The following is a 14,975-nucleotide window of genomic DNA, read 5'->3' as shown; positions in this document are numbered from 1 at the left end:
CCCAGGTCTTCAGTCTTTGGTCCAAAAGATTTGAATAGAATGATGTCATGACGTATTGTAAATCCGCTGTCATTGAGCCATACAGACCGCAAAATATAATTGAGTCACGATGGAGTGATGTGTGATGTGTCTATTCTATTTTAACTTAACCGTTTGATGCTTGCAAAGTGAATCAAATGAGAGCTTCTACTGGGTTTATAGAAATTATTCAGTCTGGCGCAAATAAATAAATACATAAAATATATATGTATATGATAATGCAATGAAGGTGGTGCAAAACATGTCCATTCCCCCCCACCCCAACAACAACAAAAAAAGAAATAAAAATCCAGATGTCACTTCCGCTGCCGTTACCAGGCAACCAGACGCCTGTACAGCTGACAGTACAGGTCCAGATGGACACCACTAACCTGTGCAATATTAATGATGGTGCAGAAAAAAAACCTGTCCAAGGCAGCACATGTCAAGACAGGAATTGGGAGACGCTCTGGACTTACTTACTTGCAGGATTATGCCAAGAGGTGACGTTTTGTTTTATACAGCATTATATTTTTGAAAGGACCTGTCTATTACTTGAGTAAGTACCCATCTTTTAGCCGTTTGAATGTAGATGGATATACAGTAGTCACTTGTGACACAGACGTTTTGCCACATGTAGGTAGAGGACATGTCTTTGGGATGTTGTGCAAGCCTTAATTATTTTGTTTGGTGTTTTTGTTTTTTTAAATTATCTTCCATTATCTTCTCCCTATTTTGTTCCATGGTTGGTGACTTCTTCATGGAACGGATTAAAGTTACAATTCACTTCATTAACTTCCATGGTTTTAGCATTATAGTGCTTAGTGTTGTATATTACGTCATACATTTTATTACATTATCTTGTATTTGCCTTTAACTGCATGAAAGCATGCAGTGTTACCTTATGGACTATGAGAGTGTGTCAGTTATTTAAACTATATATTACTGCCAAATGAACGAATCAAAATATGTTGATTCGTTTGGTGAACTTGTTCCCTTGTCTTGACAAAAGCGGCTCACTTACTGTACAAGGTCTGCTCGTGGGTCATGGAGGGAGAACCAGAGGATTTTGACGAGGACGTTAAGGAAGAACGCAAGACAACCTTATTGTGGGAAAAGTGCATCCAGCAGAGAATCGTGGTGGATCTGAGTGAGGATGAAAGTCTCCACCTCAGTGATCTGCGGGCTTCTTCTTTAGCTTTGCATCTGTCGCCGGACGAGTCTGCCGTATCAGAGGCCGGCATCCATTTCAGTGGTGAGTCACGCACGCCGACTTCAACCGCATCACGGTTAATGACACAAAGCAACAAACGTAGCAAATACAGGTATAAAGGAAAATGTACAAAAATACACAACTAGGATGGATGTTTGGCCTTAAAAAGTAGCCCTTACTCCCACAAAAATTACATTATTTTACATTTTACTATTTTACATTAAGAAGTGCAATGGTTGATGTTTGCATGATGTATGTACAAAAGTATGGGAATAATTTGGTACATTAATCTTTCCACACGATGACAGTACACGGAGCTGTTTACTCCTCTATACATCTAGAAGAAGCTTCAGGTCAGATGATGCAGATGGTGAACCTGAGAGAGGTCCTCGTGGCTCACAATGTCAAAGATGTTTCAAAGTTGTTTAACACCAAACTCATCCAAACATTATTTCGAGGTGATTGACAGATGTGTAATAGTTAATGAGTAATAGTTAGTTTGGAGTGTAATAATTAGTCCTACATGTGCTGCACTTTGTAGAACTACCACTGTACTCCCCCCAAAAAAGCAAGTACGTGGTAAGTAAAGGGTGTCCCAAACGTCACCGTAAACTTCCTTTTTCTATTTAGTTTCTGGTATCATCCCAACAGACGTGAGGCCATCATGATTTGACAGTTTAGGCTTTACAGTTTTAGCAAGCATCTATCTGTATCTATCTGTTTGAAAAAGATCTTGTTTTGAGAAACTTGCCATGAATAGCGTGAACTGTAAAGAGCAGTGTGACAGCCGCGAAGCTTTTCAAACGCTTTTAGCGCTGAACTACAGTGGGGACAGAAAACCTTCTTGCGAGGCAGGCAATTTTGCAATGCTGCGACAATGCCAGTTGGTGAGCCATGGGCTTACAAAACCTGTAAAGTCTAAGCTTTTATATGCTGAATCTGTTGCCCTCACATATGTCCGAATGACACCTGAAACAAAGTTTTAAAAAAAGGTAACGTATAGCGACTTCTTGGGACACCCTGTATGTCAGCTTTGTGTTCAACCAAACAGGACCATATTTCACACTAACTAAGTCTATAGGTGAATTGAGAAAATATCACCATATTCCAGTACACTATATAAACCTTTTGTGCCTTTTTTTCTGGTGGTGTGCTGTGCTGTGATTTTTGTCATGCAAACTATGGCTCAGTAAATGTTGAGAAACTGCTTTAAGATATAATAGAAACTGTACATTAATTTGGTTATCTGCAGATGACATCGCCTCAGATGCCATAATTGTAAGGAGTGAGATGGAGCTCCCAATGAAGAGCAGCATTTTGCAGAAGGAGGAGCTTCTAAACCAGCCATATGAGGACCCTGGGCAAAATACTAGTGATGAGGATCAGGAGGACCTCCCTTACGATGGCAATTTTGGCAGTCCTTACTTCTCCTGCATAGATAGTGCTCGAAGAAACGTGACCTCCGATCAAAGACAAATGTCAACAAAAAATCAGTCTTCTGATGGATCTCATGTGGAGAAAGAAGAAGAAGAAGATAAACAGAATGAAGAGGTAGCCCCACCAAGCACTCATCCTCCAGTTGACATTAACAAGTTGATGCTGCGACATTTCTCCCGGGAAGAGTTGTTGCAGACTGGAAGGCTGATTGAAGCCGAGACCCTTCCAGAGGTCTCCCTGCTGGAGAGTGCAGACGAGCTTCCCCGTAGCACATCGACACACGACAACACGACGGCTCTGAGCAGCATTTCTGAGAGGCCTTCTGTCAAAAGTTTTTACAGTGACGGCAATGAACAAAGAGAACGTTTGGAGGAGGACAACACAGCGTCCAGTCGAGATGAGAGTGACGTGACACCATCTAAGTATGAAGAGTGTGAAGCTCCCATCAGGAAAATGTCACATTTGCGCAGCAGGTCCTTCGGTGAGCTAAAGTACGGCCAGGGTCAAGTCCATTATCCTCTCCCTGACTTCTCCAAGGTTGCCCCTAAGGTCAAAATCCCAAAGATTCCCAGTGGTCCAGTCAGATTCGTTCCTCAAGTCCCCAGTCCCATGATCCGAGCCCAGTCCTCCCCAGGAATCTTAGACGTGATCAGCAGGGTCCTGGAGGATTCAGACCTTCTGCCTTCAGAGAAGCCTCAAGTTCTCAAAGACACGAATGAGCAGACCAGTCCTTCTTTGGTGCATCACCTACAGGTTCACCTCTTCTTCTACTACTTCATCTTATTTGTAGTCTAAGATTCAGAGTCTGCCCACACCTCCATACTACTTATAGTAAGTATTACTTTAAAAAAATTATAGTACAAGAGCAGACTTGAGTTGACTAAGTGGGATATATATATATATATATATATATATATATATATATATATATATATATATATATATATATATATATATATATATATATATAAAATAGATAGATGATGATGATGATTATTATTATTACAGATACTATTTCTTCGCTCTCTGCTCACCATGCATACCACAACCAGCACTTTCCGTTCCAATAGTTTAATTAACCACTTCTTTCCGCACTATTTTTGGTCGATCTTCCATTCAACCTTCTGTCCCAAACAATTGGCGCACAGCGCCTGGTAGCTTCTACAAAAAAAAAAAAAAAAAACTACTCCAGGCTCTGTTGACTGTTCTTGGGGGCCCCCATGTGGTCACAAGGTGCTAAGCAGGTGCTTTGTTTGCTTATGCCTTGGCTGATGCTCTGGTACAATTGTTTTTTGTTTTTTCTTAACATTTTTTTTTGTCTTGATCTTTTTAGGCTGAATATGATAAACTACTGACCAAATATGCCAGGGCTGAGAATCTCATAGATAAAATTAGGTTAGGAACCAATGTAAGTAAATCTTAAATTTGATCTAATCATAATAAAGTAAAAGAAAAAAAAAATCAACTTTTTTCACTTAATCTCTTTTTGCAGGTTTCCTCAGACATTTGCGTCAAAGATGACCTAGGAAACTCCAGTGAGGGTAGCCATGTTGGACCTGTAGCTCCGCACATTCCAACATCGGGTAAACGACATACGCTATTACGACAGGACAGCGCTTTGCTTCACCGACTGCGAACAGAACAAGCTGGAGGATATACCTCTTGTTTCCATGGAGACAAATGGGGTCAAATGACACGATTCTGGTTACACAAACATCTTCCTTTCTTTGGGTTCCTTAAGTTACATGAGAGTCACTGACTATGAACACATTATATAAATTAAAGATGACGATTATATAGCAGATAATTAGATTTTGAGCTATTTTCCCTGAAAATATTGTCTAAAAACATGTTTGTCATTCCATCAATTCCTCTTTCTTATAACTTTACGCCTTATGAGCTGAGGAAATTGTGTTTCAGGTAACATTGTTGAAAAAGTAAAAACAACTAACCAGGATGAGATGGAGTCCAACAATAAGTCTCATCAAGAATGTACCAATGAGGCTGAAAAAATGACTGCTGAGCTGAGAGCTGTCATTAGCCAGTTCATGCAGATGGTTAGTTTAAAAAAACATTAATTCATATGGTACTAATATAACAAAAACCTTGCCAAAACATGATCTGTGCAGGTGGATGACTTCAAGCAGAGTGTAAACAATATGTCGGTTAGCACAGAAGAACAACAAATGGTAAATGGTGATCAGAATATGAGCACTCGTTGTGTGTGCTTGTAACTGAGATGTGCTGCTAGATGCTGAGGAGCTTGATGGAAGCTCAGGACCAGTTGGAAAGAAAATACATGAGCAAGAAGGAAGAGCACCGAACTCTGGAGATGCAGAATTATTTGGGCCTGTGCAACAACATCGGACCTTTTGACCCAAACAGGTTAGGAAGGCTTTTGCCCTCTGTGCTCCATTTGTGCAGAAGTGATGGTCTGTTTTCATGTGTGCAGGCTGCTGGAAGGAGATCTATTCAGAGTGGGTATGCACCTGGAGGATATTAAGGAGATGATCGACAAAAACACGCGTGAGCAGATCGTCCCGCCTCTCTTATCATCTACTCCCAAAGAAAAAACTAACAACCTGACAGTGAAGGCCTCACCTCCACCATCACTACATGAGGTAACAGACACCCTGTTTAGATTGACCTGAGTAGGATTTTGCAAAAAAATAAATAAATAAATAAATAAATAAAAGTCAAATACTACTTATACTGTACAAATCCAAAGCATGTCCGAATGCTGTGTTGCTGCAGTGGAATGCAGCAGTACTTTTATTGGTATATATTAAATATATTGGCAAATATTGATTAATCTCTGTGGGAAGCTGTTATCATATATATATGTTATATTGTAATATTTGTAATAAATTATTTTAAAAACATTGTATTATTGAAATAAATCAATGCATTATTTAATATTTTAGAAAACATTTTGCACAAATGATGCCTTTCACTTACTACTAATAATATTTTTAATAATAATAACAATAATACTTTAGATTTGGAGAGTGATTTGCAAGGAAGCCAAGGAAACTGACATGAATTTTTTTTTTTTCGCAAGCACATTGGTATTCTGTATTGACATTGTGACAGTAAATAAAAAATGACTTGGTCAATAATGCTATTAGGTTCACGGAATAAATAAATAAATGCCTTACCCCAATTAGTCACTTGCCATTCTCTGCAGTTGATTTACGCTTTTGGCCGCTACATGAGGAAATACAGTTTCAACATACAGTAGTAATATGCTATTTTCCTCTATATCTGCTATGTCCTATAGCTTAATCTGCCATATAATTTCTAATGAGAGCATGATTAATTTATTAATGCTTAATTTAAAGTACAATATTCCATTTTTGAGAAACGTTTTAATTAATCCACAACACAATTTTTTTCTTCAGCTGAGCATACTTACAAGATGTTTTTTTTTAAATCTAGGCGGTTTATATGTTGACAAACATAACGTTGTTTGTTTGCTGTGTCCTCGCCCTGCGTCGTTTGTATTTGAATGCACATTTGAGAGGCTGTGTTGGAAAAAGTGCACAAACTTTGACTGTGTCTCATGTTTCAGGGGTCAAGTGTATGTCTGACCACTGAATGTTTTAGAACGGAAACAAAGACTGAGGTACAAAAGGAGGACGAGGATGAGACCAGTAGAAATGATGGATTGGAGGAAAGGAGTGAGCTCATCATCAATGACTCAAGGCAAGTCAGTAACAGGTGAGGATCTAATATTCTCTTATGGATGACTGCTTGATTTAAAACACACACACACACACACACACACACACACACACACTCACACACACATATATATATTTTAATAATCATAATCACAAAGGGTGGACAATATAATTTCAACTGTCAGCTCTTTTCATTATTCTGCTAAATTAATCCTTATTAGGGATGGGCATTTGAACACATTTCTTTGATCCATTTTTTTGGTAAAATTAAGGAGCAATGAATTTCTATCCATCCGTCCATTTTCGTATCCTCTTATCCCCATTAGGGTTACGTCACAGGTGAGCTGCAGCCTATCCCAGAACCAGCACACTCTCACTCTATGAACCTAACGTGTGTGTGTTTTTGTAATGTGGGAGGTGGGCTGAGATTCAATCCCATAAACGCAGAACTGTGAGGCAGATGCATTAAGGAAACTAACTGTTACAACGTAAATGCGACTTAACAAATAACAGCTGAAGTCATGTTTTTCTTCAGCCAACAAACTGGTTGGGATTGACTCAACAGCGCCTCTGCTGACTGCAGCAAGTAGTCCACTCCATTTTTTATAAAATGCTTAAACAACAATTACACTCAATGGTTAGAATTCCTTATTACTTGCCTAATTCAGTGTATTCCAACTTTTATTAAGCCAAGGCACATATTTAAAAACAATCTCATGGCACACCATCAAAAGAGAAATGTCACAAAAATTATAAATACTGAAATGATGATGATATCGTCTCAGTTTGTTCCCAAATTGACTAATTCATCTTGAAATCTGGACCTGTTTAAGTCAACACAAAGGTGATACAAGCCATGACTATGAATTGTATTTTCTGCCATCTAATGAAAGAGCATTTCGTTGTTATGCCTATCACTTTACATCTCTGGCATCGATAGATGACCAAAGATATATTTGTAATTTATTTAAAAAAAAGAAAAAAAAAAACAATTTTCAGACAAGTTAAATTAAATTGGATAATTTACAGTGGAACTCTAGTGTGCCAAGGCACCCTGATTGGAAATCACTGATCTTATTATGCCCATCCCTAGGCAAAAACAGCATAATAAACTGGGATACAGTACATACAGAACACACACGACTGTATGTTATTATCCACATTCACCATTCATCTTCTGAGTAGTGCGTGTGTTCATATAATAGCCATGTTCTTAAGCTTCCTGCAGGCAGATCGCGTTTCAGGTTGGTGTTCGGTTCCATTGCGGTCAGCTAAAGAGTGTTTTGGAATTGTGTGTAGGTTTTCTGTTTGCTCGGGGGTCTCTGCGGAGGGACTTCTAGATGCTAAGGATGAGGAGAACTGTGACAAAAAGAGAGAATCTGCCTTGTTGGAAGGGAGCGCTAGCAATGACACTTGGGATGGAATCAGTGGGAAAGGGACTCAGGGAAGGTTAGTGCTGTTATTACGGATGCATTCAATAAGTTTGCTTCATTAATGCTGTCAAATATTTCTGCTGCAGTGGCACTCAAAATAGCGTTCTAAACCGAGAATGTGACCTCGGTGATGGTGTCAGCCTGGCTGTGGAGGTCTCCTCTTCCTCTGATGCACGCTCATCACTTTCGCAGGTCAAACTCTAATGCTCTTTAGTTTTTTTTTTTTTTTTTGCATGTTTAACTAGACATGGGTACGTTACTGGTTTTGTCTGGGGGCGCAGGGGATTGTTTGCAGAGAGACAGACAGTGGATTTGGGAGCTCCTACTTGAATCAGTCCTGTGGAATATTGCAGCCTAATCCTCCAACAGAAAGGTACAAGACACTAGCAGAAGCACTGAACTCCATTTAAAACCTACATTATAATATTTGTTCCATGAAATTGCATTCATTTGTTCCCAAATGGGCAATGCTCTTCATTTTGTAGCATTTCTGTTGGCTGCTTTGCTTCCAGCATGTGTATGTTGGATTTTTTTTTTTTGTCCAATCAGATTTCAACCTAAATGTGTTGCCATGTCAATTTGATAAGCCACTAGTACTGACAGTCACTAGTACTGGCCCTCGTAGCTTGAACTATATTAGCAATGGGACTGTTTCGTTAACCAATACAATTTCAAATTGATCTCAGATGTTCCAGCTTTCTGCACTAAAGCAGCATCAGCATTTTTTGGTACTTTGACTGGTTCCTCGTGAGGTGGATTTTTTTCGCCTCTGGTTCCGAGTTGGTGGTCACCCGGGAGAACTCCGGCTTCCGTTGGGCAGGAATGAATGAAGACTTCGAGGCACTTGGCGTTTGGGCTAATTCGATTTATTGAACAAGCCGTAGTGTCATAACAGCTGTTTACAAAGCAAGGAGAACGAAAAAGCCCCCGAAAACCCCTGGATCTCAGTTTATCCCGGTTTAATTCTTTGGGGGTGGAATTAGCCCCTCTCTGGGTCCACCCAGAAGATGGTCGTTCCTCATGAACATATTTGTAATCACACCCGCCTGCTGGCGCCTCACAGTCTAGCTACGCTCACACCCGGTACCCTTTTCTTATAAGATGCAAAACAGTCCTCTTTGCGGACCGGGACGCCTGTTGTGAACCCAAGACCTGTTACTATCTGGGCGGAGAAGGGAAACCCTAATAAACGTACAAATGGTTGAAGAAAGTCCTTTGATGTAGAACTACAAAGAATAGATGGTTAGCTTGAATACAGATCTCCAAACATTTGGCCCTCTCAAAGGAACTCTGACTTCGGCACTATAGAAATATACTACACTCAGAGCATAGCAAAACATGTCTGTGGCAATCTACACACAGTAATACATTTAATAATTAGCATCTCTGGTGAATATGATGTATTTTATTTAAATCGTTTCGCCGGCGCTAAAGTAAAGTAAAGCTAAGTGAGAGTGATGACTAAATGGGACAGAACCGTTCATTGCATTGATCATTATGGTGAATGTGAGGTTAGTCGCCAATGGCTGTTAGCTTGCGTATATATCACATTGCCACGGTTCCACTAAATGATTTTAGTGCATAACCTTTTAAATGCCTTTCCCCAGAGTGCACAGTGATGGATTTAGTTCTTTGGACAGTGAAGGCTCTTCACTCAATCTCCAGACAACCATCCATCCAACGGACGTCCAAACGCAGCCTGCAGGCTCAGCAGCTACAGTGGAACTGTGGGTGCAAAATACAACTCAAGAGTCTTCTCTGAAGCTGCAGGGTGAGTTAATCCTTCATCGTCATAATTGCGATCACGTCTACATTAATGATCCGAACAGGCCCTGATGTAAAGAATCACTACACCTCTGAACCTATCCTGAGTGCTGCAATGGATGTAGAACAGAGAGAACGCCACCTGTGCTCTTGTAATAGGTCAATACCTTACAAATGTCTATTTTATTTTTTATTTTTTAAACGAGCTCACTGAGTGATCTGTGGTGTGTTTGTGTGTGTCCAGTGAGGCTATCCTGGCCTTGCAGGTAGAGGTGTCCAGGCTGAAGAAGGACCTGGAAGAAGGTCTGGTCCAGTTGCCTCACCTGGCAAGGAAGATGGATAACCTAGCCTCCAAATACAGTCAAGATCGTCAGGAGCGTAGGCCCAAGACCAAAGCCAGGACCCACCCTAAGACAATCAGGTAGGAGGAACTGATCCATGAGGCTGAATAAAATACAGCAAACTAATATCATCTTTATAAACTCCAGCATGTGGAAGTCAACAGGCAGCAGACAGATACTGAGCAATCTTGCCTCTAGTCAGTTGAGACTAGAAGACTGGATTTCAACAGATATGGACCCCAGCAAGAGTAAAGGTTCTCCACTAATTAAGTATCTTAAAGTACCCCCTAATAAAAAGTAATCCCTCGCTATTCTGGGATTGAGATGGTGCTTCAGAGCGTACAAACGTAGCAAATAGGGGAGTTTTTCAGCAAATAGCTGGGAATCGCTTCCACAGAAAAAAAAAACACAGAGGTAATTTTGTGAATAGTGAACTCAGAATATGTGAGGGATTACTACCCCTGTCTGTCTATCCTTTTGTATGTACTCATATTGATGTGGCTCCAGGTACAGACAGTGGAGGCGCAGAGACGATGTTGCAGTTTGTGGGAGGCAAGAGAGTCATCAGGAAACAGGAGACACAGCTAGGCAACCAAGGTCAGCTATGTATACACGCTATGTACTTTACATAAGGTGAAAGAGGGTAATATGATTATTCTACTACTCCTCTATTCAAGTTGCTGGTTTGATGAGCTCAACTTTGGTGGGAGAAAAAACTCAGACACCACAGAATTAGTGAATGAATGAAAATTATTACCTCAACCAATGAGGTTCATCAGTGTAGGTTTGTCTGTGTGCATTTTACCAATTATAATAGGAATACCATCCTGCATTTCTTTTTTTTTTTTTTTTTTTTTACAACGGGTTGATATTCGGAAGGGACATCATAATCAAATTATTGGAAGACTATAGTTAAGAATTGTGCTGTTGATTCAAGTAGTTCATAGCCTGAAGACCATGAATCCACATTTCGATCATGACATAAAAATGTAAACTTTTTACATTAATGTTGTCTCCAAATGCTGGATTTGTGAATCTTTTACAATGAGCAACATTTAAAAAAAAACATCACTGTGAAATTCTATTCAATTAGAACAAAATGCTCTGTAAACATGTTAGGCGTTGCTGTGACTGCAAAGGTGACAAGTTAAAGTTTTAAACCATGGTGTAGGTCTATGAGAGTGTGTGTGTTTTTTTAATCACTAATGTCAATCATGTAATTTGGGATAAGGGTGTGATACCATCAGTAGAGTTAAATAAAGGATTCTGAGGGCATAAAATTAATGCATGAAGTACAGTGGTGTGGTCTTCGAGATACGAGCTGTTGTATGGCAAATTTTTTGCTTTGACTTTTGAGCTAAAATATTGAGATTTGAGCACTGTATGGGAAGTGAACTCAGCTCAGGTCACTTCAAAACAAGCAGCAGCTTGGCAGATAGTGAAAAAAGCCACTTCCAGTTGAAGTATACTGTCAAACTAAACATAAAACACAGTGTATCTAATACAACCACATAACTTTGCCTTAAAGTCCGCTAGCTTAATGCTAACACGCAATGCAAAACGCTCTTGACAGGTTAACGAATAGCATCGATAGTTGTAGTGTGATAACCAAGCAACGGATATTTGATCGCAAAAAGTTTACTCAGTGACTTCCAATAATTGTGAAAATCTTCTTTGTTTGTCTTCCTCACTGTATTATACTGCCCCCATGTGGCCAAGTCACAAATACCAGGAGGAGTTATTAATCATAATGCACAAACTGTTTCATTCTTCACATTCTATTTAATTATGGTATAATTTCATGTTCTATAAAGTAAATATTAAAAAGAGTGCTATTCCCCTCATTTAAAAAAAACAAAATCATATTGCAAACATTTTTCTTGGGTTTCCACCAGAGGCCATCATGGAGAGACTTTACTCCAACAACAGGCGGTCTCTTCTCTCACCTCAGTCCACCAAAAAGTCCCTGCTCCAGGTCAGCTATGGCTCCTCCTGCAGTCTACCTGCAAGGTAAACACACTTGAATCGCAACATCACCACTTTCCGAGAGGAGGTTCTACATTCAACTTTCTTGTCACATTCAGCTACAAAGTGAAGGAACCTCCACCGCACGTGACCAATCACCGGAAGTGTTCCACCCAGTCAGACACAGCGTTGCTGCCCAGCAATGTGTACTTTCAGCACACTCTGTCCCCTGTATTTCAAAGGTCTAGCAGCAGGACAGGAAGCAAGGTAGCCTTTCTTCCAATTACCGACCATATTCTTCCATTGCAAATACTTGACATTTACAGTATTTCCCCGTTTGTTTTCAAGAAGGAGGAGATGAACTGGTCTTTGGACCAGGCCATTGAGGCCGCCCGCAGCATGAAGAGGATAACGGACCGCATGGCCAAGAGACTGATGGCCGACCTGGCCAAAACTCCACTTCTCCCGCAGGGGAATTTACCACATTCTGCCACGAGGGCCCAAGAAACATCGAATGGCTTCATGCAAAGGGAACATAGGATCACAAGAGACAGTTTCTTTAACTAGTATGTAAAGGTGTGCTTGGATGAGTTTGGTGTTGAACACCTTAGGGATGAACTGGTTGCCTGGAGATCGGGAGCCATGTTATGTCAATGCCTTCTGACCTCAATAAAATTCACACAGACACACAGACTCCAAAATATTGTTGGAGGTCCTCCCGGGATATTGGAAGCAGTTATATTTGCTGTATTTTCTTCATATTTTACTTTCTGTAGTTGTAATGGGCAGGTGTCCCAATTTTGAATATTTTGTATGTACTGTATCATCAACAGCGCAACATTAACAACACATTATAAATAATGATTTACAATCAGCTATTATAATTAAGTAACAGTATCACCGCTAATGCTACAATCTATATAAATATATGAATATTAATAATGTTACTGTAGTTTTTTTTTTTACTCATCGATTGTATATTTCTAATTGACAGAAATAACACAGTAAAGATAAAATATGATAAATATGTGCATTTTGTTATGTTTTTTTTCTCTCAGTATTAAATTATTTGTCATTCAACCTTACTATTTAAATACATTCATAATTATAATTTCAGTTTACAATTAAAATAAAAGGTGTGGTTTAAACCAAATAACAACTTTTGATGCTGCACTGGACTGTCAAAATTAAATATTTTCTCTCCCAGAAATCACCTACAGTATTATAGTGGTGTGTAAAATAGCCTCTCATATTGTGTTAGTAGTAGCACAGGTAGCACACAGGTAGCCAGATCTGGCCCGCGAAAGCAAATCATGTGCGTCGACTTGATGTTTCTTGATAAAATAGCAAAATTGCAATTTTTCTTTACTTTTAATAACATTGAGACATCGTAAGTATTTCTTGTTACCAATACCCATTTTAAAATGAATTCAATAATAGTTGAGCAATTTGTTTTTACTAACATCTGATGTCAAAACTAGTTATGCACCAATTTGTTCTGTACAATATATGTAACAATATGCGGCAATCATACATTTATATAGAATAGAATAGGACTTTATTGTCAGTGTCACAGGAGCAAAATCAATCAATAAATAAAACGTTCCACATTAGAGCCCTCCGAGGGAAAACGTGACTACGGTGTGGCCCACGACAAAAATGAATTTGCCACCCCTGTACTAGCATCATTGATATACACTATTACAGTGCAAGAATATTTCAAGATTTATGTTTTTAATTGAGCACATATGTACAAGAATAACTTAAAAGTGAAATATAACTGAAATGTACTTTCGATTCTTTCGAGTACCACTAATGGTTCTGGTAATACACATTGAGAATCACTAGCTTAAACTGAATTTTCACCTCATAAGTGTATGGGGAGCCCTGGAGTTTAAAAAAAACCCAAACACAAACAAGCTCAATAGTTTGTTACTGTTACTTTCATTGGCTCTTTTCAGTTACTACAGTAATTTATGCTTTCAAGTACCTGTATAGGGTCATCCATCCATCCATCCATTTTCTGGACTGCTTTATCCTCACAAGGGTTGCGGGCATGCTGGAGCCTATCCCAGAGAAGCGGGGTACACCCTGAACTGGTCGCCAGCCAATCGCAGTGTATAGAGTCATCAATAAGATTAATTCTTCTTTCTTTTTGGTCAATGCTACAATGTCAAGTTGTGTGACTTTTCTTAATAGAATGCTTTCCAATGGTTTGTCATTCAGTGCACACAATTCAGCCACAGGGCTAAAGCCATAAACGATAAATCAAATTAAAAAAATAGGTCAGAATAACATTACAGGAAAATCCCGCTGTATCAAATGGGGGTGAACTTTAGTCCTCCTAGCTATGCCGCCGCCTTTTTAACGAGTCCAATGGCCATCCCGCGGGCCTGTGAGCACCAAACGTGTCCTCTTACTGGGTATTTATTGGGCTGCTTTGTGCGTCTAGTACTGTCACTGCCCAAGCCTGTCGGTGCCGGGATGTGTTCAATGTTTGTTGTGGGCTATTAGGTTCCACTGTTGTTCTGAGAGGGTATCGGGAAAGGGGATTTATCCAAACATTATTCCTGGATGGTTCCCACTGATTGTTTAGGACAAGACGTGGTTTTTATTGTTTAATTACCTGAGGACACACTGGAGTGACTTTTTTACCATCCCAAGAAATATACATGTACACCTGCTCCTTCATGGAGGTGTACACCTGCACTGTATAATGAGATTGAAGACAAATATTCTGACTTCATAAAGACAATAATTCCCAGTTCTAATGTCAGGTATTCATTTGATAATAGTTTGTATTGTTATTGAAGTCAATCAAAAGTTGTCATTCTAAAGACTTTTTGATGCAGTTCATGTATTTAATCTCATTAGTTTGTTGTAGGTGTACTGTATTTAATGAAACGTACCATTACTATAATACTTACCATTTAACAGCATAGTAAAAAAGTGCCTGTACCACTTTAACTGTACCTGCTTAGACGTATTGTACATATTTCTTAATTGAAACACACTATGGGCCACTTTCTTTCATTCGCATGTCCAGTAAGTCCTTTTATAAGTGCCTGGACTTGCGCACTCTTCATAAATGCGTATTCTCTCGTCCAGACTTCTGATGCAC

At 39.4% G+C, this 14,975-nt stretch overlaps 1 protein-coding gene across 1 annotated transcript; it reads left to right on the top strand.

Moving 5' to 3' along the window:
• The first annotated feature begins 439 nt into the window (after positions 1-439).
• On the top strand, positions 440-12,761 carry LOC133488926 (uncharacterized). The gene is made up of 21 exons (XM_061797462.1): positions 440-577; positions 1,031-1,273; positions 2,484-3,421; positions 4,002-4,076; positions 4,161-4,251; positions 4,589-4,725; positions 4,798-4,857; positions 4,920-5,053; positions 5,121-5,289; positions 6,240-6,388; positions 7,651-7,800; positions 7,871-7,976; positions 8,066-8,157; positions 9,392-9,555; positions 9,614-9,707; positions 9,793-9,969; positions 10,037-10,137; positions 10,397-10,486; positions 11,785-11,899; positions 11,974-12,121; positions 12,203-12,761. The coding sequence occupies exons 2-21, from the start codon at positions 1,066-1,068 to the stop codon at positions 12,419-12,421; spliced, it is 3,417 nt and encodes a 1,138-aa protein (XP_061653446.1). The 5' UTR covers positions 440-577; positions 1,031-1,065; the 3' UTR covers positions 12,422-12,761.
• Positions 12,762-14,975: the final 2,214 nt, after the last annotated feature.

The sequence above is a fragment of the Phyllopteryx taeniolatus genome, chromosome 14 (genome assembly GCF_024500385.1).
Source record: "Phyllopteryx taeniolatus isolate TA_2022b chromosome 14, UOR_Ptae_1.2, whole genome shotgun sequence".
Classification (NCBI taxonomy): Eukaryota; Metazoa; Chordata; class Actinopteri; order Syngnathiformes; family Syngnathidae; genus Phyllopteryx; species Phyllopteryx taeniolatus.
Note: the sequence above shows the minus strand (reverse complement) of the source record. Positions and strands in the feature narration are given on the sequence as shown.